Below are 27,820 nucleotides of genomic sequence, written 5' to 3'. Positions count from 1 at the left end.
CGCCATCCTCGAGCACTCCGCCGCCGCCGCCGCCGCCGCCTCGACGCATCCGCTTCCCCCCACGCGAGCCGAAGCTTCTAGAACCTTCGAGGCCGCGGCTCCCACGGGCGGCAATGCAGAGCGCGGCGGCCGTCGGGCTCCTCCGGCCATGCGGCGCCACCACCGCCGCCGCCCCGCTCCAGCTCCGCAACCCTAGCCCCCGGGGCTTCGGCGTCGGAGTCGGGCAGCCGCTGCTCCCGCCGAGGGGGCTCCGCCTCTCCGCCGTGGCCCCGCGCGCGGGCATCTCCGCCCGGCGCATCGGGCTCGTGCCGGCCTCCCCGGAGCAGGAGGATGAGCGGCGGCGGGGCGCACGCGACGTGGCCGTGGCGGCGACAGCGGCGGCGGCGGGTGAGGCAGGGGCGGAGGAGGGTGGAGGGCTCGCGAAGACGCTGCAGCTCGGCGCGCTCTTCGGGCTGTGGTACCTCTTCAACATCTACTTCAACATCTACAACAAGCAGGTGAGGCGGCTTTAACTTTGATCCATTGCCGTCGCCAATTTGGCGGAGATTTGGGGGAGACTAGGATGTTTCATTTGGGATTTATTACATGTGATTCTGTTAGTGGTGAATGGTTCGCTGATGGCAATCTGATCTTGGATCGGGCATTCGCCTTTTAGATTCAGCAAAGATCTACTCGCTCCGTTGAGATTGTTGAGCAAAAGAGGGAACTATTTTGAAATTGATTTTATTTGTCTTGTGAATCACTTCTAATTATAACCTTTTTTGCCTCCATATGCTGGTATATGTCGTTTTCTGTAAATGTTTCTAACCCACTTACTGAATGGGTGCAAGAATTTGCTCAAGCTCGTCTAGATCTTGGATTAGTACAAACTCAAAATGTATATTGTGGAAAGAAGAGCGATTTAGTTTATTTCGTTGGGCTTTTAGAGATGTTCCCCCACGTTACACCTTTTCTATCAAACTTTTGTCACAACTTTCTAAAAGGTACATTTGTGGATAGTTTATGTTTGTATCTGGTATAAGATGTCGAACGGGTAATATTGCTAAAATCATGTCTTCTAGTGAGTGCAGTAGACAATTTCCCATGTCTTCTGGTAGAAATATAGAATATAGAAGGAAAAAGAACAAACATTTCTTCAAAGTTGTCCAGACTCATATGTATCCATGTCTTATAGTGAGTATATCCAATGTTCTACCAAAACAAATTGTGCTAGGGATGGAAGTTTGTTTTCGTTCATTATATATGGTGTCACTTATGGTTAATCTGTTGAAATTTCTTGATCTCCTCATTGGCTTCGTGTAGATAAAACAACTTTCCTTTATTGTTCCTATGTGTGACAGGTTTTGAAGGTTTTTCCATACCCCATAAACATCACAAATGTCCAGTTTGCTGTCGGCACTGTCATTGCTCTGTTCATGTGGATTACCGGTATCCTTAAAAGACCAAAGATCTCCGGTGCGCAGGTAATTATATTTCTCTATAAGATACATCGTGACAACATTCGATACACATGTATTGCACTATGAAGCCAACTATTGTAACTGTCCTTATTTCAGCTTGCTGCTATCCTTCCTCTCGCTATGGTCCACACCATGGGCAATCTTTTCACGAACATGAGCCTTGGAAAGGTTGCAGTGTCATTTACACATACTATCAAGGCTATGGAGCCTTTCTTTTCAGTTCTGCTTTCAGCACTTTTCCTCGGAGAGGTAATTTTTTAATGTTCTGCACTGGTGCCCAGTGATAACTATGCAACCGCATATAATCTTAGAAAAACCATCTGTTTCTTGGTTTGGTTCTCATACATAATCACTTTGCAGATGCCTACTCCTTTTGTTGTATTGTCTCTTGTTCCAATTGTTGGTGGTGTGGCATTGGCATCTCTTACTGAAGCTTCATTTAACTGGTAAGGGATATAGCTAGCTATTTTTGTCTTCGCTGTGGAAACTGCAAATATAACATAAGCCTGCTGATAGCAGAGCTAACAAAGTGCTATATGCTTGATTCGTCTGTAATTTATATGATATCAGGGCTGGATTTTGGAGTGCAATGGCCTCAAATGTCACCTTCCAGTCAAGGAATGTGTTGAGCAAGAAGCTTATGGTGAAGAAGGAGGTAACTGAATAATTAGAGTGCGGTCATCATAGATATTGGCAACTGAATTGCAGAATTAGTACAAGTGTGTGTTTCTCTTGAATAGTCTGCTTTAGTAATATTCATCAGTTATTTTAGGATGTGTCACTTCATAATGTTCTGTTTCAAGATAAAATTTGTATTTTAACAGAGCTTTTTATTTATGTCCACACTTGCCTATCTGTGGCTTTTTCCTTGAACCTCTATTGTTTGTCACCATGGCTCTTACATAACTTAATTCTAATGATCTTCTTTCCCAATTTCTGATCAGGAATCTCTGGACAACATTACCCTCTTCTCAATCATTACAGTGATGTCATTCTTCCTCTTGGCCCCAGTAACCTTGCTAACAGAGGGTGTCAAAGTCACTCCGACAGTTCTGCAGTCTGCTGTGAGCACCTTGATATTTAATTATAGACAAATTGCTCCTTACATATTGTTTGGTGCAATTTTTGACTATTTTCTTTCTTATGTAGGGTCTGAACTTAAAACAGATATACACAAGGTCACTGATTGCTGCGTTCTGTTTCCATGCATACCAACAGGTCAGCCATCTAATTGATTTTCTAAAAATAGCTTGGCCTTTTGAAATCTCTGGATGCGCTTGTTCATTTCAGATAGATTCTATGTGCTGAATACATTACAGTTGTTACATTGATGAATCATCATACATGTGCAAAGCCCATGTCTTGCTGATCTCACATAATTTCTTGAAGGTGTCGTACATGATCCTGGCAAGAGTGTCCCCTGTTACTCACTCGGTGGGTAACTGTGTCAAGCGAGTGGTGGTCATTGTGACATCCGTTCTGTTCTTCCGCACCCCTGTTTCGCCTATCAACTCTCTGGGTAAGAATCATTTTCTGTTCACTTCTGTATCAAATTGACTGCATCGCACCTCCTTTACATATCCAAATATTTGCGCCCTGCAGGAACCGGAGTCGCTCTTGCCGGAGTTTTCCTGTACTCACAATTGAAGCGGCTTAAACCCAAGCCCAAGACTGCCTGATTGTGTCTTGGTATCTATCGTGAAGAACCGTAGAAGCATTGCCACACGCCATCGGAATGAGTGCCTTAGCTTAGAATGATCCTTGGAGAAGCTCCATCCAGTGAACTGATGCTGCTGTGTGTATCGTTTGTAGTTGAGTTACTAGCGTGCTAATCGTGGCAAGGTTTTTGTGTCTTCTTTACCACCTTATGCTTGAACAGTCAATTATTTTGTTGTATCAATAAATTTCGTGCAATATAACGTTATATTATCTCTGTTTCTTTATGGAAGTATTACTATCCTTGTATTATAAATTAAAAAGTAAATTTCATAAAACTATAGATATCTTGATCAAACTATCATTTAAGATGTATGCAAACCCAAAACTACAGATTTAGTAATTTATCATAAAACCGCAGATAGATTTTATATTGAAATTATAGTCCCTAGTACTACCATTGTGTTGGAGCTATAAGTGTTGTGGTTTTGTGATTAAATTGGTGCTAAATTTGTAGCTTTGTGATAATTTTGTGACTGAACATGTAGATTTATGGTACTTCGTCTTATCTTAAATCTGTAGGATCATAATAAATTCAATGCTAAATCTATAGTTTTGTAAAATTTACTCTAAATTAAATTATTAGAGTTGGACCATTGTTGATGATGCGTTGGAAATGGGAAAAATCTTTTAGGTACACTGTTAGAGCCCTTTGTAATTGTTTGTGTAAGATCACTTAACAATTTGTCCATTGCAAAGTTTGGAGAAGGCAAAAATCACTTTTAAAGCAAAGTCTTTATGTGACTTATTTTTGAACCAGGGTGGGGACTGGGGAGGGTGTTTAAGTATAATTTTTTGAAAAATAGATGGAATGCAGACTTAGTGTATCGCTTCTGTCAACAACATGAGGGTGTTTTATTTGAATACGTGCCTTCCGTTTTTGTTTGTGTAGTTGGAATTCGGAACTGCTATTGGAGTAGGTTGCTGCCCGATTAATTTTGGTCAATATTTTGGTTGGATATGCATTTATCGGCCTAACTATAAGAAGGTTTATATAGTCGGCTCGATTGCAGTTTATTAGGCCATTTAGAACGTAAGAAAACTTGCTTTGAGTTAAAATTACCAATACTCTTACTGAAATTGTGTGTTTGTATTTGTTTGTTGTTCGATATTGGCCAGGGTTGCAGAGGCAGATTTGGAGAATGCAGTTAGGAAATACTATGCCAGCAACAGAGGTGCAATGAAGATGGAAGCATAAGTCAGCTCATAAACCGAGAATGAGATTTGAAGCCGAGAGATATCTCTCCAAATATTCTTTTAAAAAGAAATTATGAGCATGTTGGGGAAGCACCAGCGGTGTAGTGATGGAGTCGTGGGTGCATGAATTCACTCACTAGGATTTAAATCCTGGTGCCCACAAATACTACGCATATGCAAGTGGATTTTTAATAGGACTTTAGTGAGATTAGGAATGTGCTGTTAGTTTCCGTCTCTTAGAGCATGTGTTGGGATATGCATTTGTAGGGGTATGAGTGTGGTGTTACGTATGTAGTGGTGTGTGTGCGTATGCGTCTGCCGTGTAATTAAAAAAGGAAAATTATGAGCGTGTTGGAGATTTAACACGAGATATTGGAGTTGAAATCATACACTTCTTATCATTGCACGCATCTCGAGATCAAGTTAAAATGTTGGTGTATGTTAATGACAAACAAGAGAAGGAAAAAGAGTGTCGTAAAGGTTCTATTTCGGTGGTGGTTTCTTTCGGTCTTATTGTTTTCAAAAACTTAAATCAAAATTATTCCAAGAGATATTAATGGTTAAAGTTTAAACGTGTTAACTCGTTTATGATCCCATAACTTCATATGTACTTGGCATACTCAACTCAACACAAATATGTAATCCTTGTTACAACATCTTCACTCATTGAAATTTAGTAGTAATTAAAGAAAATCCGCATCTAATAATAGCTGAATAACAACAAAAGAAAAACATGAAGTGTAGTACGGTGCAGTGAGTAAATTCTACTACTACTTGTGTCCCATCTCAATGTCTCCCCGGCGTCGTGCGCCGTCGCCGTCGCCGTCGACGAAGCGCTTCCAGTACCAGTGGTCGCTCCAGACGGCGGCCATGTCCTCGATGGGGACGCCCTTGGTCTCCGGCACGAAGAGCGCGACGAAGGCGGTCATGGCGGCGACCCACCCGGCGAAGAAGAAGAAGAGCACGAACCTGAGGCGGCAGAGCAGCGGCAGGAAGGCCTGCGCGACGGCGAACGTCATGGCCATGTTCACCGCCACCGTGATGCTCTGCCCCGCCGGCCTCACCTCCAGCGGCATCACCTCGCTCGGCACCAGCCACGCCAATGGCCCCCATGACCACGCGAACGCCGCCACGTACACGCACATGGCCGCCACCACAGCCGCCGCGTACCCCGCCGGGATCGCCGCCGTCCCCGACCACCCCAGCCTCGCCCCGATCAGCGCCCCCACCGCCGCCTGGCTCGCTACCATCTGCGCGCCGCCCTCCAGGAACAGCGCCCGCCGCCCCACCCGGTCCACGGCGAGCACGGACACCAGCGTCGCCGCCATGTTCACGCCGCCGGTGATCACCGCCGACATCAGCGACGCGCCGCCGCCGAACCCCAGCGTCCTGAACAGCACCGGCGCGTAGAACATGATCACGTTGATGCCGGTCAGCTGCTGGAACAGCGGGATCGCCACCGCCATCACCAGCGGCGGCCGGTTGCGGCGGCGCAGGATGTCGCGCCACGGGCTCGCCACGGCGTGGGACGCCTCGCCGGCGGCGACCAGGTCGTTGTACTCGTCCTCCATGTCCACGCCCTCGCCGCGCACGCGCTGGAGCATCCGCCTGGCCTCGCCGCGCCTCCCGCGCTCCAGGAGGGAGTTGGGCGTCTCCGGGAGGAACAGCGCGCCGGCGGTCATGACGGCGGCCGGGACCGCCGCGAGCGCCAGGCTGAGGCGCCACCCCCACCCGCCGGCGATCCTCGCGGTGCCGTAGTTGATGAGGTTGGCGGCGAGCACGCCGGTGGTGATCATCATCTGGAACCCGTTGTTGAGCATCCCGCGCATCCTCGCCGGCGCCATCTCCGACAGGTACACCGGCACGCTCTGGTTGGCGAACCCGATGCCGACGCCGAGCAGGACGCGGCCGACGATGAGCATCGCCACGTTCGCCGCCGCGCCGTTGAGCGCGCACCCGGCGAGGAACACTAGCCCGCCGGCGAACATGGACCACTTGCGACCCGCCACGCGCGTCACCGTGGCGGCGCCGAGCGACGAGGCGAGCGCGGCGAGGTAGAGCGACGAGGTGAACATGGTCAGCAGCTGGCTGTCGAACCTGCAGTACTGGTTCCCGCCGGCCGCCGCAGCCGCCGCCGACTGCGCGCGGTACACCGACGGGAAGAACCTGCTGAGGAACGGGTCCATGGAGGTGACGCCGCCGGAGACGCCGATGTCGTAGCCGAAGATGAGGCCGCCGGTGGCCGCCACGAGGCACGCCATGGACACGAACATGGTGAGCCCGCCCGGGTACTCAGGCCGGCCGGCGCCGCTCGCCGCCACCATCGCGCCGCCGCCCGGCATGGCGAGCTACAAGCTAGCTAGCGAGGTTTTCTTGGTGTGAAGCGATCGAATTCGTAGGACGTGGTTGGTTTTGTGTTGAGGAGACGAGGCGCGGAAGAGCGTTGAATTTATAGCGATACGGTCACTTCGTCTACTTCGACTTGCACTACGTGTGTGCGTGTACAAGTCTGTCTCGGAGAAGGTATTCCGAGTCCATTTCGTCGTATTTCGTAATCGTATTCGTATTCGGAGACGCATTTGCAGACACTCCGGTGTCTCGATCGGGCTCGGCCTGAAAGGTGTGCAAGTGACCCGGTTTTTTCTCGCTCTGTTGCTGTATGACAGTATTCTAAAATGTAAAGGCCTTTTTTTTTAGAATTACACAGTACAATGCAGACACTCACAACGCACGCGCACTCACCCCTATGAATCCTATGAGTATCTTCGAAGACTGGATCGGCAAATCCTGGAGAGATTGACAAAGTCACCACATGCGCACGCGCACTCACCCCCATGAACCTTATGAGTATCTTCGAAGACTGGATCGGCAAATCCTGGAGAGATTGACAAAGTCACCACATGCGCCTCGCTTCGTCTACCACTGAAAGCACAGCGCCTCGTCTACCACTGAAAGCACAGCGCCGTTAAATCCTAGAAAATTCGCTCCCATGGGGAGTCAATTCGCTCCCATGGGGAGTCGAACCCAAGACCTCAGGTGCTACCGAGGCTCTTGTAACCACTAGGCTACAGGCCATTTCGCAAAATGTAAAGGCATTTGTTTGTTTTCTAAAATATATTTGTATGTAAAAATTGTCCACATACATCTATCTATTATATACTAAAAGTTCATTAAACTTCATATAAACACTCCTAAGCCGCCACATATCTTTCTACAAACGCTCTTGATTCAACACGTGGCACTTTTAAATAAGGTGGACCCACCAATTTTTTTATTTAACAAAGGACCCACTATTTTCCTTCATTGCATTTACTTTAATAATAAAAGAAAAGGCCCTGTACAGGTACATGTGCTGCAAACTGCACATACGTACACCCATAACCGGCCGGTGCATCTCCTCTTTTCTATTTTCATGCCTTATTAGATTGAAACATATTTTGTTGTAAATTTTTTCTTGAACAACTATAACATCTACATCATATATATAGCTAATTTTTTTTATCCATGTATACTATTAGATCATTTATAACAAAACTTATAATTCAAATCCCAAATTAACTGTATTTAACAAGTAAAAGAAATACATTGCTTTGGACCAGCTATTGGCCACTCAACACACATTTTGAATTGGAAAAACACATAGATTTTTAAACCATGTAATTAACAACACGTAGTTTACACTAGACAATATAAAACACATAAAACTAATTAATAAGATTAAAATAATAAGAACTTAATTAGAAAATACATATTCCCCCGTCCCAAAATATAAGATATTTTTGTTGGATGCATGGACATGGATTTAGATTCGTAGTAATAGGATATCCAATTCAACCAAAATCACTTATATTTTGTGCCACTACAAATATGCCATTTTAGAAAAATGCCACTACTATTCACGATATTGCGGATGGCGTCAAGGATGGTGGCGGCGACGGCACCCAAGACCTCCCATCGTGGATGCGATCGAGGACAGAGATGGCGGTGGCGGCTCCCGAGCCCTCCCACGCGGATGGCGTCAAGGATAGCGGCGGCTGCATGTTCCGAGCCCTCCCGCGTGGATGGCGTTGAGGACGGCTGCTCCCGAGCCTCCTGCTACAGATGGCAGCGGCGGCGACGGCTCCCAAGCCTCCTGCCGTGGATAGGGCCGATGATATCGGCGACGGCTGTGGCTCCCGAGGCCTTCACGGAGGTGGTCGATGACGGCGGCAGTGACAGTGGTGGTCGACGACAGTGGTGGAGAGAGAGGAAGAGGAAAGAGAAAAGATGGGAGGGAGGTGAAGATGAAACAGACACTTAGGTCCCACGTGCAGTTGGGGCTAACGGAGATTTTTGACAGATAATGTGATGGAGTGACATGGTTCTAATTTTCTCAAATTCCAGTGGCACGTAGCCAATATCGTGAATAGTAATGTTATTTTTCTAAAATGGCATATTTGTAGTGGCATGGATTCCATTAACCCTTATAAAATATCCTCATAATGCATGCACGCAACCGACCCTCCTCACCTTCTCTTCCTTTTCCTTTAATCTTTTTAATCTATTTTATAGTAGTTGAGATAATATTTGTTATTTATCATAATAAATTCTAAACAACTATAAATTCAAAATTACGCATACAATTTTTACATACATATAATGTAATAGTTGAGACATGATTAAACTGGTGCTGACATATTTTAAATTATAATAAATAAATAAATGTTTTTTGGGTCGTATATTGACCCTTTTCATCATATATGACAAACAAATGGCGACATATATTATTTTATCATATATCACTTTTACAAACATACATAACTAAATTTGCTCTACAATTGAAAATGAAGTTTAGACCATCATATTATTTACCATTAAATTATATTTTACTATCTGTTTTGAATATATTTCAACTTATAAAATAAAATTATATTTTAGGTCACATTTTGATTCTTTTCATGTAATCCAAACATACATGAAAATTATATAACAAATGACAGTAGAAAGTATATCATTATATATCTGTTATCAGTTGACAAATATTTACGACCAAATAGGATGACAAAATCCAAAAATGCTATTGACCAATGCCCAATTTCAACAAATGTCATCAACAATTTTATTTATAAATACTCTACACATACTAATTTTATTTATATAATTACTCTCTTATTTCAATTTTAAATTCATTTTTCCAAGAACATAGTAAGCATATGAAAAAAGGAGGTAGTAGAAGTAAATATAAATTTGTCATAATTGGATACAATTTTCCTCTTACCATATATCTTAATTGAACGTTTCTTCCATTAAAATATCCTAAATTCAATAAAGATATCTATAGTACACAAGAAAAGCTATTACTTAAAGTTTAGAAACTCCAAAAATAAGTTATACTAAATATTAAAAACACGTATAGTACAAATGATAGGTCCATGTGAATCAACTCCATTTCCACGATACGATATTTTCTCATAAACTCAACATTTTACGAATTCAAATAATTTTAGTGTAGAATTTATATGTTGATATGGTAGTTAGAAGAAAATCATGACCAGCATTCAAAGCAATCCTAAACAAATCATGGACAAAAACAGATTTAGAATATAATAAAAAAATATTACCAAAAAATGACCCACATGTTAATATTATTCATAAAAATTCAAGCAACATTAAACAAGGTGTCAGCAATGTGCCCGCGCATGTACGTGGGCTACCTTTCTAGTTTTTTTTTAAAAAATACGTGAATATATACATGTATTATGAAATGGAGATGATACATTTGAAACTTTCACTATCGACGATAACCGACGGTTATCGGACATATATATAGATGTGTTGCAATATGTGAAATAAACCGGCTAAGTTCAACCAAATTTCAATTTTTTATGGTAAAAATTGTTTGAATTTTTCCGCGATTTGTCGGGATCTTATATAGAGCGGATAGGTTTTGTCCACTCTTAGACATAAATGAATATAGATACAATTGAAGTGAACAATCTTCAAATAGTGTGAATACAAATTTGAATATGAATAATGTTTCCCGACTACAAATTTAAGTACGATGTATAAGTCATAAATAGATAAAAAAATATTTACATATATTTAGGAATTGTTGCTAGGCGAATCCCTGCCAAACAACTATACATCATTTATGCCCTCTTAAGTCTGTGCGTCCAGTCTACTTCTTCGGTCCTTTAATTATAGTCTGGCTTGCCAACAGTCCAACATTACTCAGTGCTATAAGCATATTTACTAATTAGAGTATAAAACAACATGCATTTATACAGGTCATATTGTATTGTTGGACTCAATGAACATAGTTTGATCCATTAAATGAGCTAATTATGTGTTAATCGTGATAGTGTTTGTCGCAGTGAGCGATTTCGATGTGAAAATGCTACTACCTACCAAATGTTCGCACATGGTATACTCGCGCAAACACCTACATTTTTTTTCTTTTTTACATTTGCATCTTTCCTTTTTTAAAAAAAAATACACCAAAGCTTTATATACCTAGAGTTCTAAAAGTTTGTACAACAACAAGCTAATATATATGTCGATTCGGATTTAAAGTTTATGTACGAAGTTTACATATATGAAGTCTTTTTTTATTTTAGAAAAGTGAATGGCTAGATCCACGTGTGATGGGTTGTGCCTCTTGTCACGCTTGAGCGGTGCTCATTAGACCTCCCCATTTAGGCTTATTCAATTCATATCTATGTTAAAATTAATTTATATTGGTTTCATATTGAATATACTTATTTACCTATATAAACAATAGAGCGAATTACAGCTTGGAACATATTTTATTGTTAAAGTTTCACTTTAAATCACCTTTAAACCAATCTTTTCACTTTGGACTGCATAACTTTGTCTCGGTTTTTTTTCCAGTTTAGACTATCCCAAATAACTTCTTTAGCACCCATCAACAACCCTAATTAAATCGGTTTTGGTACACCGTTAAACTTCTCCATCTACGTGCAAAGCCATATATTCACCAAAATCACCAAAATGAAGGGTAAACATGAATAATAAAGAGAGTTGGGTGATTCAAACCGAAAAAATAACCACAAGTTACCCAATCCAAAATAAAAAAAAAAGTTGATTTAACGGTGGCTCAAAGTAAAAACTTTGGCAATAAAAATGGGTCAAAACTGTAATACAATATTTTAAAAAGGAATATGAAAACAAATATAATATCGACATTATTTCATCCGTATATAGTGTCCGATTTAACCCGTTTTTTTTGACAAATTGACCCTTTTCAAAAACTTAATTCGAAACTAACCCCTGCCATAAACTTCAACCAAAACTAGGCCATCGGCTCAGCGCCAATCGCATTGGCGCTGAGGTTGGCCGTGTCAGCGCCAACGAGACTGGCGCTGACATTGTGCCACCGTGGCGGCCGGGCCGATCCCCTAGCTGACGTGGCAGCTACCTCAGCGCCAACCGCTTCGGCGCTGAGGTGCCCAACCTCAGTGCCAAGTAAGTTGGCGCTGACCTTGGCTACTTAGAGCCCGGCCGAGGTCGCCCCAGCCAGTTCTTCCTCCGTTTTTTCCCCAGCCGCCCGCCTAGGGTTCGGTCGCCACCGCGTTCTCCTCGCCCAATCTCCCCCAAAAACCTCTCTAATCGAAGGTGATTTGTGCGGCATTGAGTTTGGGATCGGAAGAGAAGGTAAACCCCTCTATAAACCCTAAGTTCCCCAAAGTTTTATTGGATATTTTGCATTGTTTTGGTTGTAGACGTGGTTTGATAATAGTTGGCTAAGGATGGATTATTAGATGGATAATATGGGTGGGGATGAAGTGTGGAAGTGGCATATCTTTATCCATTTGGTTGTTATTGATACATTTGACAAAATATATTTGGGATGGATGTTTGGTGATGCACTAGGGTTTGATGGGAGATGGATGTGTGGTGATGGCCTAGGATGTGGGATGGATTTGTGGTGATTGAGAGGGTTTGAAAGGGGTTGATGTGTGGTGAAGGGTAGGTAATTTGTAGGAGTAGAGTTTTTTTTTATCAATAATGTGTAGTATTTGAGTAATGTACTTATTTATTGGAAAAATTAGACATGTTGTTAGCTTTTGAAGTATTGGTATTGCAATGGTAATTACATATTATTTTCAAGTAATTAATGTTTATGCATGGGTTAAAAATTGTAGATGGATAGATTGGTCCGGCTTCATTATGGTGGTTGTGTGGTAGATGAAAGTACACATGGAAGCCAATTTGAGGGAATGACAGTTAGACAATTAGTGTTTTTTGCGAAGCCTACCTTTGAGGAGTTAATGTCTCGCATCAAGCATGAATTGGATTGGAATGATGAGTCGGTTGGTATGCAAGGGAGATACGATGTGGGCGGCGGTGTCATGTCACATAAATTTATGTTAGACTTGAATGGAGAGATCGAATGGCAAACATATATAGATATAGTATTGGGGTCACATTTCAAATCTCTTGAGGTGTTTGCATGGAAGAAATATGGTAGGATAGGGAAGAAAGAACTTATAGACCTTAATGAAAGTCCACTCATAGAATCACCCATTAGCTGTCACGAACTGTCGGAGAGGTGTAGTAGGAAGGAAGAATTGATTGAGGAAGACGTGGAGGGGGGCGAGGGAGTAAATGATATGGCGGATGTGGAGGTCAGGGAAGAGAATGACCCGGTAAGGGAGGAAGTACATGCAGAGGAGAATGTGCCGTTAAGGGAAGAAGTACATGCAGAGGACAATGTGCCGTTAAGGGAGGAAGTTAATGTGGAGGAGAATGTGCCGGTAAGAGAGGAAGGAGATGTTGAGGATGGTCGGGAGGTAGGAGATGATGTGGAGTTGCCTGAGGAAGAAGCGAATGCTAAGAATGTAAGTATGGGCCTAAGGGAGTTGGCTAGGCTGAAATTCTATACCCGAGAGGAGTGTGAGGAGGCTATGATACGCAGTGGATTGAACCCAGGCTGGTTGGAGTATGATACAGAGGATGAATTGGATGAGTCCGCTTCCGACTCCGATGATGATCGTCCAGTGCGTAAGATGTCAGAGCATGAAAGGACTGTGTTTGCGAAACTGGTGGGTAGAAACCCGGAAATAACACAATTCGAGGATCTTACCAGATCTGGGCTAGCAATTGCTGATGGGGATCCACAATATGACGGTGCCTTCGAACCAATGTGTGATGAACCAAGGAAGGGGTTGGAGTTTCGATCGATGGATGATCTAAAAATATGGCTACAGAGTTATTCTATCCGTGTCCACCGGCCGTACCATGTGAAGGAATCTAACGCGTCAGTAAAGTATACTGTGGCTTGTCTCGATCGCCATTGCAAATGGCAGATTAATGCAAGGAAGAGTGGAGGAGATAGGTGGCGGGTGACTAGGGTGGGCGAAGACCACACATGCTGTAGTGCGGAAGTAACCGGCAAGCATTTGCAACTTACTTCAAGGTTTATTGGAAACAGGTTACAGGCATTTGTGCGAGCTGAACCAACTTTATCTCCAGCAGCGATTGTCGAGGCAGTTGAGCAAATATGGCACTATCGGCCTACGTATGGCAAAGCATGGCGTGCTAAGCAAGTTGCTATGAAGGTCATTTGGGGAGATTGGGACGAGGCGTATGTTCGCTTGCCTACACTGATGCGTGCCATCAAAGCAAAGAACCCTACCATGCATTTCCGTGTTGAGGCTCATCCCGAGAAGTCCAGGATGGTGGATGGAGTACAGAGGCGAGTATTTGGACGTGCATATTGGATATTTGGCCAGTCCATAGAAGCATTCAAGCACTTGAGGCCGGTGCACATATTATGTTTGTCTATTGATGCAGCGCTTGAAGACCCTTCGAGTCAGAGGTCACACGGCGCACATACTGTTCGACGACCGGTACGTCCCGTACCTACGGCGGGCGAAGCTCTTGGCGTTCGTGACCATGGCGCAGCGACCGGTGCCTCTGTACAACGCCGCTGCTCTGACGGCCCTAGTGGACCGGTGGCGTCCAGAGACACACACCTTCCACCTACCGTGCGGGGAGCTGACGGTCACTCTGGAGGACGTCGCCATGATCCTGGGTCTTCCTATCCGGGGTCAGGCGGTCACAGGTGACACAGCGTCAGGGAATTACTAACGAGTCTTCGTATTCATTTGTTAATTTTTTTGCAATTACTAATGATTCCATTTAATTTCCGGTTACAGGTGACACAGCGTCGGGGAACTGGAGGGAGAGGGTCGAGGAGTACCTTGGTCTGGAGCCTCCAGTGGCACCTGATGGTCAGAGGCAGACGAAGACATCAGGGGTTCCTTTGAGTTGGTTGCGAGCCAACTTCGGTCAGTGTCCCGCTGAGGCAGACGAGGCTACAGTACAGCGATACTGCAGGGCGTACGTGCTGTACATCTTCGGCAGTATTCTGTTCCCTGACTCTGGTGGAGACATGGCTTCTTGGATGTGGCTGCCGTTGCTCGCGGACTGGGACGAGGCGGGTACCTTCAGCTGGGGGTCGGCTGCCCTAGCCTGGTTGTACCGGCAACTCTGTGATGCTTGCCGAAGGCAAGGCGGGGACGCGAACCTAGCAGGCTGTGTTTGGTTGCTACAGGTAAGTTCACGCATGTTATGTTTCATAACATTTCAATTTCTTGCTAACATGTTGGAAGCTAACGTATGTGACGCAGGTTTGGATGTGGATGATGCTTCCAGTTGGTCGGCCCATGTGGAGGACCCATCAGGCTTGGCCGCACCAGGATGCAGACCGACGTCCCACTGTAGCTCACCTGTGGGAATCGGTCCCATCTCCAGTAGTAGGCCGCAGGAATTTGGCGTACTACCACTACACAAACGAGATGGACTACCTACAGCCAGAACATGTAAGCTATTCGGGGTTCTATCACACATAAAGATGGTTTCTTACTATATAGTACTAAATGTGCTTCAATGTGTTTTATTTTTGTTGCTGCAGGTGGTGTGGATGCCATATCAGGCACAGGAAGTGCTCGAGCTAGAACTGAATCCCATGTGCCATATAGAGGATGCGTTGAAGACCCTACGGTGCCCACTGATCTGCTTCTATGCAGTGGAGTTCCAGATGTGCCACCGCGTGATGCGGCAATTCGGGAGGCTTCAAACAATCCCGCACCGTTTCTCCACGAGTATCGACCTACACAAGTTAGTAATTTCACTTAACAATTTATTTTGCTTGCCCAATCAGTCACTTCAACATTTACTACATATTTGAGTTGGACATTTTGCATACGTGCAGGGTGGACCGTCGGAAGAACAAGAAGGTGACTGATTGGGCTTACTACCATCAGGATCATATCACGCAATGGGAGAAGTTCGAGGAGAATGGAGTACCAGACCAGGGTCAGCACAACGGGACGGAGTTCGACTTGTACTTGGCGTGGCTCCACAGGACCTACCGTCTTGTCCTACGTCCGGCTTGGACACTAGCCGACATAGCGGATGACCCCGAGGATGTTGAGGAGCAGAACGAGTACGATACTCGTACCCGTCTAGGTACCACGGTCGAGACGGGACCTGTTCGCGACAGAGTGGTTAGTTTCTAGCATTAATGTTGTATATTATTTCATTTCAATGCCATATATGTTGTGACTTACTTCATTTCAATCCTACAGGCTCGAGAGCTCTTGCGGACCGTCAACGACGCGGGAGTGGCGCTAGGCACGGCTCCTGGCTCCGAAGGAGAGGGCGGCACCCTCCGCAAACGCCCTACAGGTAATCGTTGGAAAGAGATGAAACTACGGTGTTTTCTTCCAAAAGCGATAACTTAACATGGATTATTTTTTATGCAGAGACTACGGCAGCGATGTCGGAAGTTGGCAGCAAGGCTCGGCTGCAGGTCGACTGATGTGGTCGAACATGCTCATGCCCACCAAGAGGGGGATGAAGAAGGGGAGGTGGGTGACGAGGAGGGCGAGCAAGACAAAGAGGCGGAGGAAGGAGATGAGGAGGAAGAAGGGGATGAGGACAGAGAAGAGGAGGCGGATGAGCTCGGTCCCTCGCAGCTAGAGGACGCACCAGAGTCGTCACAGCCGGATATCTCGCAGCCCGGCCCGTCTCGACCACGACGCCGGCGGGCTCCTTCGCAGGACTGGAGGTACACCCCCGACGTGCCTCGTCCTCGCACTAGAGGTAGGAGGAGGTGAGTGCATGGTTCAATGGATGGATGGATAGATGGATGGACTTGATGCATGGTTCGATGGATGTATGGACTGGATGTATGGACTCGACTGGATGTATAGACGAGGATCGATGGGATGTTTTTATTTCTTATATATATGGACTTCATATATGGATGTATTGATGGATTCTATGGATGTATGGAATGATGTTGGGATTGATGGATGGATGTATGTTTTGTATGGTTCTCTGGATATATTACTGCCTGTAAATTTCTGTGATTTGATGTTTGCCTCTGTTGTGTGCAAAGTTTTGCTAAAGTTTAGCAGGGCTGGGACGTCAGCGCCATGCTAAATGGCGCTGACATGTCCAAACTCAGCGCCAGTGCACCTGGCGCTGAGGTCCCAGCCCAACCATCCAGAAGGCTTGCTGGGCTGGGCCACGGCCGAAACGGCCAAGTCCAACCTCAGCGCCAGGTGGGCTGGCGCTGAGTTTCCCACAGTCAGCGCCATTATGGCTGGCGCTGAGGTCCCAGCCCGCAAGCCATCCAGCAGGCTTGCTGGTCTGGGCCTTGGGGGTTGCGGCCAAGTCCCACCTCAGCGCCAGGTGGGCTGGCGCTGAGTGTCCCACGGTCAGCGCCATTATGGCTGGCGCAGAGGTCCCAGCCCGCAAGCCATCCAGAAGGCTTGCTGGTCTGGGCCTTGGGGGTTGCGGCCAAGTCCCACCTCAGCGCCAGTCCGGTTGGCGCTGAGGTAGCTGCCACGTCAGCTGGGGATCGGCCCGGCCGCCACGGTGGCACAATGTCAGCGCCAGTCCCGTTGGCGCTGACACGGCCAACGTCAGCGCCAATGTGTTTGGCGCTGAAGCGACGGCCTATTTTTGGTTGAAGTTTTTGGCAGGGGTTAGTTTCGAAATAAGTTTTCCAAAAGGGTCAATTTGTCAAAAAAAACGGCGATTTAACCGCAGTTGAGGCCACAGCCGCAAGGAATCCTCCTCCGACTTCGCCTGCCTTCCCCCCCCCCCCCCCCCCCCCCCCCCCTCCCCTCGTCAATCCCCAAACCCTCCTCCTCCTCTCCGGCGATCCACCCATCGATCGGCGATGACGCTGGGGAGCTCCGGCGCCGGATCGAGCGTCGTCGGTGAGCGATCGATCGAATCCCCCCTTCCCTTCTTCCCTTCCCCCCCTTTTCTCGCGAGTGCCTAGGGCCTTCGGATCGGAGGAGGCTGAGGAGGAGAATCCACGCGGGTTTCGCTCCGTTCCGCGCCTCGTAACTTTGGCGCTGTGTCCCGCCATGGCTGTGCTGTGCTCGATGTGGTTGGTGATCAGGCGAGACGCCGACGCGTTGGTTTGTTTGTTGGAATTAGCGATCTGCGGTTTTTGTACCATATGGGTTCCATCCATCTGGTGATTTAGCTTGGTTTGCATGCGTGCAGCGGTCATGGGATCTCTCTAGATGGCCTGGTTTGCTCGGTTTGCGAATTTATTTACGGCATGTTGATGATGGTTTGGCTTTGGCAGTAAATTTGTGGTATCCTTAGAGGATGAAATTGTTCCCTTTGCTAACAAGTGGTCCTTTAGCTGCTTGGGTGTTACAAGGGGAGAGCTGAGAAGTGCCTGGGACCATTAGCTCTAAGTGGACTATGAGGCATAATTATCAGCGGGATTATTAGTTGTATCACTTGACTTTAAGTGGAAATGTTTTTAATGAAGATAGATATGCTCTTCTGATCATGGTTTCCTTAGATAGCTGTTGTATAGGCCTCATCGCGGCTGGATGAGACTGTGTTGGTTTCTTTTTGCTGGATCTGTTTTTTCGTGTGGGCATGCAGGTTGTGTGCTTTATAAAAACCTGGGTATTGAATGCTATATTGCGTTTTTCTTGCAGTGTTAAGTTCGGTCTTCTCTTAATATTTTCTTTCCTAGATGGAATTAAATAGCTTTTAGCGTCTCCGGTTTGGAGGTTTGAACGTAATGCCTTTTTGTGTTCTAATCACAAGTTGGAACTTTGCACCATTCAAACAATTGTACTGAAATTGTTTCACCTCGGCGGCCTTGTGATTCAGACTACTTGCCAAAGATCATGTTATTTGTTCATTATATTCCACTGATGAACTTTGTGTGTGAAGTTACACTATTTCTGTCTACTATTCTGTTTTGAGATAATACATTGTATAATCAATCTCAAGTCAAAGTTCAGGCTTCAATCTGAGAAGTCAAAACCATGATTGCCCGTTTTAGAGCCACTGCACTCTGAGTGTCTGTGCACTAGATAAAACAATGACTTGCGTTTAACAAATGCCGACATATCTGTTCTGGGTGTATGGTATTCGAGTCACAAGATTCTTCATCGTCTTGCAAACAGAACAATACATTTTTTTTTTTTTGCATTGTTGTTAACCCCCCACGCCAATGGCAGATATATTCAATTTTGTTTTGCTTCACAAGAAAACAACAGCTGAGCTGCAGTGCTCTTGTCCCTCATTCGGGAGAATGATACATTGGTGTTATTCTTTTTTTTTCTTCAGAAAATAGTAATCATCTACAAATCCACTAAATTCTGAAACTGGGAATCGATATTGCCATTTTATTTATCTCGGTTGTAGCCGTCTTTGCTCTGTAATTCAGTACTTGATGCATGGGTATGAAAACTTCTCATGCTGTTTCTAGGTTGATTTTGTCTTCTTTTGTTCTGTGCAATGATATCACCATTATGCAATTTCTATATAAGTAGATTTAAGAGGGTAACTGCATTATATCCTGAGGAGTTGACTAATATGTAAAATGCCTGCAGTTCCGCGAAACTTCAGGTTGCTAGAAGAGCTTGAACGTGGTGAAAAGGGCATTGGAGATGGAACCGTGAGCTATGGAATGGATGATGCAGATGACATCTACATGCGGTCTTGGACTGGCACCATCATTGGTCCACATAATGTGAGATTATGGACTCTATCCTGATACACTCACAATATATCATATTACTCATATGGAAAATCTTCTCCTGTGGCTTTATATCTTTACCGTCGTACTGTGCTTCATCTTGGGTTTTTATTAGTGGAGAAGATGTCTTTATTAGTGGAAAAAGGCTATTTGAATGGCATTAAGATATGTGTGACAAGGTTATGGAATTATATTTCTGGGAAGAGGCACACTTGAGCTTTTCAACTTCCTTATGTTGACCATAAAGGCAGGAGAATCACTACTACAAGCTAAAACTTACATATATTAGCTCTAGATGCTTTCTCATGTTTGACAGTTTGAGAGTCCACCTAGCTCCTCTTGTACTGCTTATATAAAATATTATTAACTTTTACTAAGTGTCTGTTTCTTCCTCAATCTGGCAGAGTGTCCATGAAGGTCGCATCTACCAGCTGAAGCTGTTCTGTGACAAGGACTACCCAGAGAAGCCACCATCTGTCCGGTTTCATTCAAGAATCAATATGTCGTGTGTTAATCATGAGACTGGAGCGGTATTCTCTCCTCCCAAATGTAGATGCCAAGTTTATTTATTTTGTGCAGGCTACTCCCTCTGATTGATATTCATTTGGTGCTGTGATCCTATAGGTTGACTCGAGGAAGTTTGGTGTTCTAGCAAACTGGCAGCGCGAGTACACCATGGAGACTATCCTTACCCAGCTCAAGAAGGAGATGGCAACCCCGCAGAATCGCAAGTTGGTGCAACCTCCAGAAGGGACGTTCTTCTAGAGGAGTATTTACCTCCTGGCTCATCTCCAGAATTCAGATTCAACATCATCAACTTGTATTTATCTGGCTCCCGCGCTTAATTGTTTTCTAGTTCAATTTGATATATGCCCTGCTTTCTGTGTACCAACAACCGAGTCCAACTTTGCGCCTCGTGATTCGTCGGGTGGCTGTTGATTAAGGAGATGAGTCGGATGAAAAGGGTGATCTGGTTTGGCAAAATTGGCAGTATGAGGGATGTAAAATTGGAAACAGATGCTGTGTCAAGAAATGTGTAACTGCAGGTCCTTTATATTGCCTACATGAATATAGTCCGTGCATGCTTTTCTTTAAGCTGGCGGTATGAAATATCGCCTGAATTTACTTCATGCTTCTTATACTGTTATGCAGCGATCAACTTTTTAAACCAAAGCACAATGGCAGTACCAGGCGCTAGCATCCTAGAGCATAATAAGGTGAGGTTAATTAATATTGGGGCCTGCGTATAGTGCGAAAATTTGATCGTATACCCTTACGTCAGATTGAAATTGAGGATTTATAATCTAAATGGAGGTTATATGATCTATTCTCCCGCATGTACTGAGCCGGTCTCGGCAAACATTTGCATTTTTCTTGCGAATTAGAGAACCTTTTGCGAGTTTTCTCATCATACCGTACCGGTATCATCTCCTGGCTGTAACGATCTTTACATACGCAGAACGGCAGAAGTTGAATTGGAAAAAAGGGGGAAAACATGATTAAACGAGGAAAAATTATGGTGTTTATGCATTAGTAATATATCAATGATGTTTTATCAATGTGCTCATGTAACAAAAAGAAAAAAAAAGAAAAAAAAGGATAGGCTTGCCTTGTACCAGCACAAGAAAACTGGTACAGACTGGCAATTTACCCCTAGAGGCTCCTTGCTTAAAACCACCACTTAAGCTACCTTGCAATGACTTCATGCATATTACTTCTGTAAAAAAGGGGAACTTTAACCATCACTATTCACTATCATCCCACGAGCCTGCCTTTCTACTTACTCAAGCCAAACCCCTAGTGCAAAAAACCAAACAAAAGAAGCCACCATCACCTACAACAGGGTGTTCCGGAAAGCGGAAATCAGCCTTGGCGACAATAGGAGGACGAACGCCAAGATGGAGCCGAAGAACATCTTGCTCAGGTAGTGCATCAGGTCCATGTCGGAATCGCTCTCGTCCACCTTCTTCGTCACGAGAGCGGAAGCGGAGGGCAGGGCTTCGACCACTGCATCAGCAAGGTCGGAGATGAAGGATGAGGTGCATCCAAGAGCTGGAACCCTTCCCCAGTTCTCGATGCCCGATTCTAGAGCCAGCTCCTTGTACTCCATGTCGATTTCTTCCAAGGTCTCGATGTGCTCGCTCACAAAGCTGATTGATGATAAATTAGTTAGGACTAGAAGGTAATCACAAGGTGATGTAGGGAAGAAAAATGCAAACTGAACAAGCCATTCTTGAATGGTTAATGAGATGAACCTAAAGGGCAGTTTCCAGTTTTACGTTGTAAGTACTTGATGGATAAGCAAATTAACCATGCAGTAAATAGTGAACATGAGAAAAATTCAAAATAAAACACAACACACACACACACACACACACACACAAGCAATGGCATATGCCTTCCATCAACAAGAAACTTATGCCATATGAAACAAAATTTCTACGTTGATAATGATTTTATACCAGAAAATATTGCTGGGTTACAATAATATATGTGCATCAAGAGATAAGTGCAGGCAGAAGATTAAACTATCATAAAGAGATACAGGTTTAAGTTGCTGTTCTTAAGGAAATACCAAAGAAAAAAAAGAAAACGCTGAATCGCCAAAATATGAAATATGTGCAGTTATTATTACCTTACTGGAACAGCCAGGAGGCTCTTTACACCCTGTTGACCTAGTTCAACTAGAACTTCATCAGTATATGGTTTCAGCCACTGAACTGGCCCCACTCGACTCTGCCATGTGTGCACACAAAGGTTAATGATGTGTTAACCAGTAAAGCAAAGGAATAAAACACACTAGTACAAAATTTTCTAGATGGTGAAAGTTCAGTTGATACATTCAAAGTAAAAATAGCCATTTAAAAAGAGATGAAACGAACACTTTATATATCCTAGAAATATCCTAAGATGCTTTCCTCATTCTAAACAAGATGGCCTCATAAAAATAAGTATTAATTTGTCTTATACCTGGTAAGCCAGAGTATGGCTGTTTAAGATTCCTCTGGATTTTAACTCTCCCATGATCAAAGCAATGCAGTCCTCCATCTGATCTCTGTAAGGATCTCCAGCATCCGTAACATAGGTAAGTGGTACTCCATGTGCACTGAAGAATATCATAACCTAAAGATTACAAATTTGCAATCATGATTAGTATATCAGACTTATTCTATCTATTCAATTTCCAACTTTTTGTATAATTCTGGTCAGACTTACGTTTACGTGTATCATTCTAAAATGACATGTACCTATAACAGACTGAGTAAACAACAAAGTAACTAGATACTTGCACTGTCTATTGAATCACCCTGAATCATACATTAATACTCATTTACAAAATTATAGTGTTAATTTCCCTTCATCAATTGACGTAACTAGAGTGGATAACTGGATAGTCAAATATACAGTAGGCAGGTAAGCACTACAATGTAGCATTTCAGAAAATGCATTTTTGTGGTTCAAGTTTCATGGTATACTCCCTATATCCACAGTCTAGTACAAAAAGTTAGCTGAAAATGGACAGTGCATTTTCTTAAAAGTAGTTGGCATTAAATAATTTAGTTTCTCTGATGTGGTTGTCACAACGTACTCATACATAATTGAATAAACAGTGATACTGAAAATTAGTTGTAGACAAGATTAAGGATGTATCTAATGTCGAATTTTGTCCACAGGTAAATACAAGAACTATGTCAAACTGTATCCCTAAGGAAATTTCTACCAAAAAAGGTATACTATGATTGTGTTCACAGTCTGCAATCCAAAGGTGGGAAACTGTAGGGAGAAAAATAGAAGGAAAAGGGAATGGTCAAACCTCTTCAGGATTGGAAAAAATTGACAGTTCCTTTTCAATTAAGTCAGCCATTGATTTCACATAACCGTCACGTTGGTACCATGATTCGATAATGGAAATTGGCAATCCAGCAAAATATGAATCCTCCCTGCATGATGCCATCATATTAATATTTAATGATCTACAGCATCTGAAATATTATAATTTAATGATCTACAGCGTCTGAAAGATTAGAATTTAAAGATCTAGTAATATGGAAGATGACTAGATGAGAATTCAAATGAGAAAGCAGCCTACTTGACAATGTTTTGGAGAACACGGATGCTTGATCCACTTGTCGATATGGAGTATTGAGGGTACAGTGGAAGAACGACAAGCTTTGTAATCTTATCCTTCTTAATCTATGATCAACCAAAACTTAGAAGCAGTTATAATCAATTGGAAACTAACAACAAAAATCAGGGAACAACAGAAATATCTAAAGTTTACGATGCAGCATATGCTGTTGAGTGCTGAATACTCAACAACAGATGAAAAGAAGATACTTAAAATAACATTGAGTAGCAATATCTAAGTAAGTTAGAAGAAAAACAATAAAGTAATTACCATGGAAAACGAATTGAACAAAAATGGCAAGGCACTGTTTTTGAGACTTAACAAAGAAATGAAGGATTTAAAGGACTTCTAGAGACAGGAAGTTTCACCTGATCAATGGCTTCTTCTGTAAAAGGGTACCAGTATCGCATTCCAACATATATATTAGCATTCAAATTCTTCTTTTTCAGTGCCACCTTCAAAGCATTTGCCTGTAACACAGTTAACTGAGTTAGGAAACTCAACAATACATTTTTTTTTTCATATCACAAAACTTATGAGTAGGCAAAGCTAATATTTAACTAAGCTGATAAATTTGTTTTGACAAACCACACATGTTTGTGATTAGGATGGCAAGATTTTACCTGCTCATCAGTAATTTTCCGCAAAGGTGATCCTCCACCGATTGAAGCGTACCCCTCCTTACTCTTTGGAGCTCTAAAAGTGGAGATAAGCTTGGCCAATGGTCTTTGAAGAAACCTGAACAGCCTTGGCAAACGGATGATATCCTGAACAGTACAAATATAAGTAAATCATTATATACTAAATAAGGAACAGATAGGAGACAAATTCTGAATCCAGACATCATATCATAGTGGCATACACAATAAAATCAAATTGACATGTTTTTGTTTGGTTCAAATAGTATGATATAATAAACTGAACCATTTTTTAATGGTCAAGAATTACTAGACCATTTTAGTCAACGTTACGGGACTACATAATGATAAACTAAAAGGAACACACACATACCAATATACAAATAGTGAAAATTGCCGAATAGCATTGACAAATCGGCTACAAATAGTCAGTAATGAACAAGTATAAAGCATGTGGTATGATCACTTACTGGGTCAGCAAACAGGTTGAATAGAAATGGCTGAACATCATCCAGTGTCTCTGGGCCACCAAGGTTTAATAAGAGTACTCCAACCTTTTCTTCAGCAGCATGTGAAGATACAGCTCTGACATTTTCATCAAAAGTAGTATATACATCTGCAGAGGTAGACCTAGCAGAAAGATTCTGTCTCTGCTTAAGCACTGGACTTCTGTGAACAGAATAAGAGGATCCACTTGCTGCTAACTGTGAGGGTTTAACATTCCCATGCAAGTTTTGCTCGTGTTTGGTACAAATGGCAAGATTTGTAGAAGTGGCTTTACCACATGACCTGTCAATGGTAGCAGCTATCAAAATCAATAACAAGATGTATGGTTTGATGGTTAAAAAACCTAATGATATTCTCATAGAAACATATAACAAACCATGGTTGTCAAGTTGTAAAGTCGAGGTACCCCTGGACCTACTTATCGATTTGGTCGACTAGTCCATGACTTGGTCATGCAAAAACAGGATATACAATATATAGTCTTTACTACTATTATACTGCATTAAGCACTGTTTATAGTATAAACTGTGGACTATGAAGTAGCAAGCAAGACAATAAGTCAACAAGAAACAAAACTGAAGTACTAAACACAATAAGCCAATTGGCATAGTGAATTGGTGATTTGCTATGACTAATCACAACTAATCTACGAGTAACCACGACTAGTCATGCGACTTGCTATTTGGTTGAGTCATAGCCCTCTAGTCGACTAGCTTGACCGACTTTACGACTAGTTTACAACTAATCGTGACTAGTCGGGCAACTTAATAACAGTGGAATCAACACATATCAGAAAGCCTGGTTAACTTAGCAATAACAACATCAAATGTATTGTGAATTCGCGTCAAATCTCAACTGACAGAAAATTTGATTTATAACTTTATTGATATATATAACAGTAAAGTGCCTAGATTGAGCTTCACATCCTTCAGTGTTGTATACAGTCAATAAAAGATATGTCCCTTCTTCCAGACCATTTGTACCTTTGGCATTCCTCTCAACCATTTGACAGACAAAATCACTAACTCAATAACACATTTAGTTTTTTTGAGTTTTGTCTTTGCCAGATTTGTAAGGAATGGAACTGCTCGTTCAGGAGATCCAAATAGTTCATTAGTCCATGGATTCGTTACAATATTTTTTTCAACTAAAAGAAAAACATTATGCATCATGTTAACTACAGACTGGTAGATATCAAGGTGATATGCTATGGTACATGGCACACCAATTAAATTCTAGAATTAATTTTCGTTTTCTGAATATTTCCTACCAAATCATCACAAAAAGAGAACTAGTCATTGCAACGACGTCTGAATAAAACACCAGCCTCTACAGCACCTATCCCTCCGTTGAGATTACAAATCAACACTCCCAATAAAAAAAGGGGGGAAATCACATATGCAATTAACTTTCTTCAAGACAAATTGAACATTCAGTGTTCCTCCCACCCAACCATTTGATAGGCAAACCCATAGTACTATGTCTTACTGTCTCTAAATGGTATCAACTCAAAAAAAAAATACATTTTGATTTTGGAGCTGTAGACAGTAATCTTAGTCCAGTACAAATATACTAAGTTTTGTGTGCACCAGATGCTCAGAACTCACAAGGGAAAACTGTATTTGTTGAGAACAAAATTGAGCTAACATAATTGTTCGTTGAGGAGATCCAAATAACTGATTAGTCCACGGATTCATTGCAATGTTTTTGAACTAAAAAAAATCATTCTCCATCATACTGACTACAGACTGGTAGATATACTAATTTGCTTTCACTGAAAATTTAATCGTCACCCAAAAAAAAAGCAGTGATCTCAACAACACGCCTGAATAAATAAAAACCCCAGCAAGATCCAGTCCGCACCAAACCCCCCACCGAGAGATCACAGATCACCACCACTCACAAAGAAGGAAAGAAACAGGGGGAAAAGGCAGAGAGCGCTTGGGATCAAGAAGCACTCACGTGAGCGAACCACCCTTCTTCCCCAGGAACCGCGGAGAGCACCTGGGATCAAGAACCCCGGAGCCGGAGCGGACGCACTCCATTGATCCTCCTCCCTGCAAGAAAAAGAAAACAAGAAGAAGGGGAAAGTCAAATCAAATCAAATCACACGGCAGGAAACATCAAGAAACCCCTCAGAAGGAAAAAAAAAAGAAGAAAAACACGAACCAATCAATCAACGGGGGAAGGGGGAAGGCGGCGGCGCGAACGCGCGAGCGAGGAGAGATCCGAGGGAGGAAGAGGGAAGGGGGTTCCAGGAATGGCGGTGGTGGCGATGGCTAAAGTAAAAGCAGTATACTAGGAGAAGTAGGTTCGCATTCGTTGCCCAACCAACTGCCACGCCTCCGTTTCTTGGTTGGAAATAATAAATTAAAAGGAAAAAAACAAAATGGTCGCCTGCTTCGCTTCGTCTTGGGTCAACGACTGGGTTGGTCAAAAGACGCAGCGCACAGGCACACACCTACCTCCCACGATCTGGCACTAATCTCAAAGCATCCATGAAGAGCTTCGCAAAGAACGAAGCACGCAGATGGCTATGGCCACGGTTTTTCTTGACAAATTAGCCATTTTCAAAAAATTATTTCGAAAGACCGTGTAAAAAAAACTTCATCCAAAAATAAATCACGGACTCAGCGCCAATGTTCTTAGCGCTAATATAAGCCGTCTCGGAGCCAACCGCCTTGGCGCTGACACCCTATCGGCGCGGCGGCCGAGCCGTTCCCCCCGCCGACATGGCAAGGATGTCAGCGCCAATTACCCTCACGTTGAACCCTTATCAGCGCCTTTCCTTCCCACGCTGATCTTCAGCACTAAGCACTCGTGCCTGGGTCGCCCAACACTTCTCCTGTGTTAGGCAGCCTGCAAGCACTGAGCCGGCATAGGTCAATGCAAGATGGAATGGCGCTGAGGTCCGTACATAGCGATATCCAAGCGGTGAGGGTTCAGCGCTAGCGTAATGGCACTAAGGTCGTATAGCTCGGCACCATTTACGCTAGCGCTAAGGTTGTTCCCTAAGCGAGGTTATGGCCACTACCTCAATATCAACGCATGTAGCGCTGAGGTTAGTTGTCTTAGCACCAAGGCTGAGGTTAGTTGTTCCACGTTGACGGGGGATCGGCTCGGCCACCACACTGGT

General features: G+C 43.6%; 5 protein-coding genes across 5 annotated transcripts; 3 read left to right on the top strand and 2 right to left on the bottom strand.

Annotated features, from left to right (window-relative positions):
* Position 1: 1 nt before the first annotated feature.
* On the top strand, positions 2 to 3,471 carry LOC4346653 (phosphoenolpyruvate/phosphate translocator 1, chloroplastic-like). Its single transcript, NM_001422722.1, has 9 exons — positions 2 to 497; positions 1,341 to 1,463; positions 1,557 to 1,709; positions 1,821 to 1,906; positions 2,031 to 2,115; positions 2,405 to 2,524; positions 2,610 to 2,678; positions 2,850 to 2,979; positions 3,063 to 3,471. The coding sequence occupies exons 1-9, from the start codon at positions 114 to 116 to the stop codon at positions 3,137 to 3,139; spliced, it is 1,227 nt and encodes a 408-aa protein (NP_001409651.1). The 5' UTR covers positions 2 to 113; the 3' UTR covers positions 3,140 to 3,471.
* A 1,455-nt stretch (positions 3,472 to 4,926) lies between these two features.
* On the bottom strand, positions 4,927 to 6,813 carry LOC107276138 (sugar transport protein MST6-like). The gene has a single exon (XM_015755914.3). The coding sequence runs from the start codon at positions 6,713 to 6,715 to the stop codon at positions 5,144 to 5,146; it is 1,572 nt and encodes a 523-aa protein (XP_015611400.1). The 5' UTR covers positions 6,716 to 6,813; the 3' UTR covers positions 4,927 to 5,143.
* Positions 6,814 to 11,904: 5,091 nt separating this feature from the next.
* LOC107278826 (uncharacterized) lies at positions 11,905 to 16,498 on the top strand. Its single transcript, XM_066303944.1, has 8 exons — positions 11,905 to 14,137; positions 14,169 to 14,439; positions 14,534 to 14,931; positions 15,008 to 15,199; positions 15,292 to 15,497; positions 15,592 to 15,886; positions 15,968 to 16,067; positions 16,176 to 16,498. Exons 1-8 carry the CDS (start codon positions 12,518 to 12,520, stop codon positions 16,496 to 16,498), a joined length of 3,405 nt encoding a protein of 1,134 aa, XP_066160041.1. The 5' UTR covers positions 11,905 to 12,517.
* A 1,020-nt stretch (positions 16,499 to 17,518) lies between these two features.
* LOC4346652 (ubiquitin-conjugating enzyme E2 variant 1C) lies at positions 17,519 to 20,505 on the top strand. Its single transcript, XM_015756494.3, has 4 exons — positions 17,519 to 17,611; positions 19,265 to 19,404; positions 19,815 to 19,940; positions 20,035 to 20,505. The coding sequence occupies exons 1-4, from the start codon at positions 17,572 to 17,574 to the stop codon at positions 20,173 to 20,175; spliced, it is 447 nt and encodes a 148-aa protein (XP_015611980.1). The 5' UTR covers positions 17,519 to 17,571; the 3' UTR covers positions 20,176 to 20,505.
* Positions 20,506 to 20,909: 404 nt separating this feature from the next.
* On the bottom strand, positions 20,910 to 27,025 carry LOC4346651 (ferrochelatase-1, chloroplastic-like). Its single transcript, NM_001422720.1, has 10 exons — positions 26,854 to 27,025; positions 26,647 to 26,741; positions 24,648 to 24,966; positions 24,163 to 24,306; positions 23,908 to 24,009; positions 23,501 to 23,604; positions 23,225 to 23,351; positions 22,381 to 22,533; positions 22,046 to 22,146; positions 20,910 to 21,560 (listed from the first exon to the last, which is right to left on the bottom strand). The coding sequence occupies exons 2-10, from the start codon at positions 26,727 to 26,729 to the stop codon at positions 21,245 to 21,247; spliced, it is 1,449 nt and encodes a 482-aa protein (NP_001409649.1). The 5' UTR covers positions 26,730 to 26,741; positions 26,854 to 27,025; the 3' UTR covers positions 20,910 to 21,244.
* Positions 27,026 to 27,820: the final 795 nt, after the last annotated feature.

The sequence above is a fragment of the Oryza sativa genome, chromosome 9, assembly GCF_034140825.1.
Source record: "Oryza sativa Japonica Group chromosome 9, ASM3414082v1".
NCBI classification, from domain to species: Eukaryota; Viridiplantae; Streptophyta; class Magnoliopsida; order Poales; family Poaceae; genus Oryza; species Oryza sativa.
Note: the sequence above shows the minus strand (reverse complement) of the source record. Positions and strands in the feature narration are given on the sequence as shown.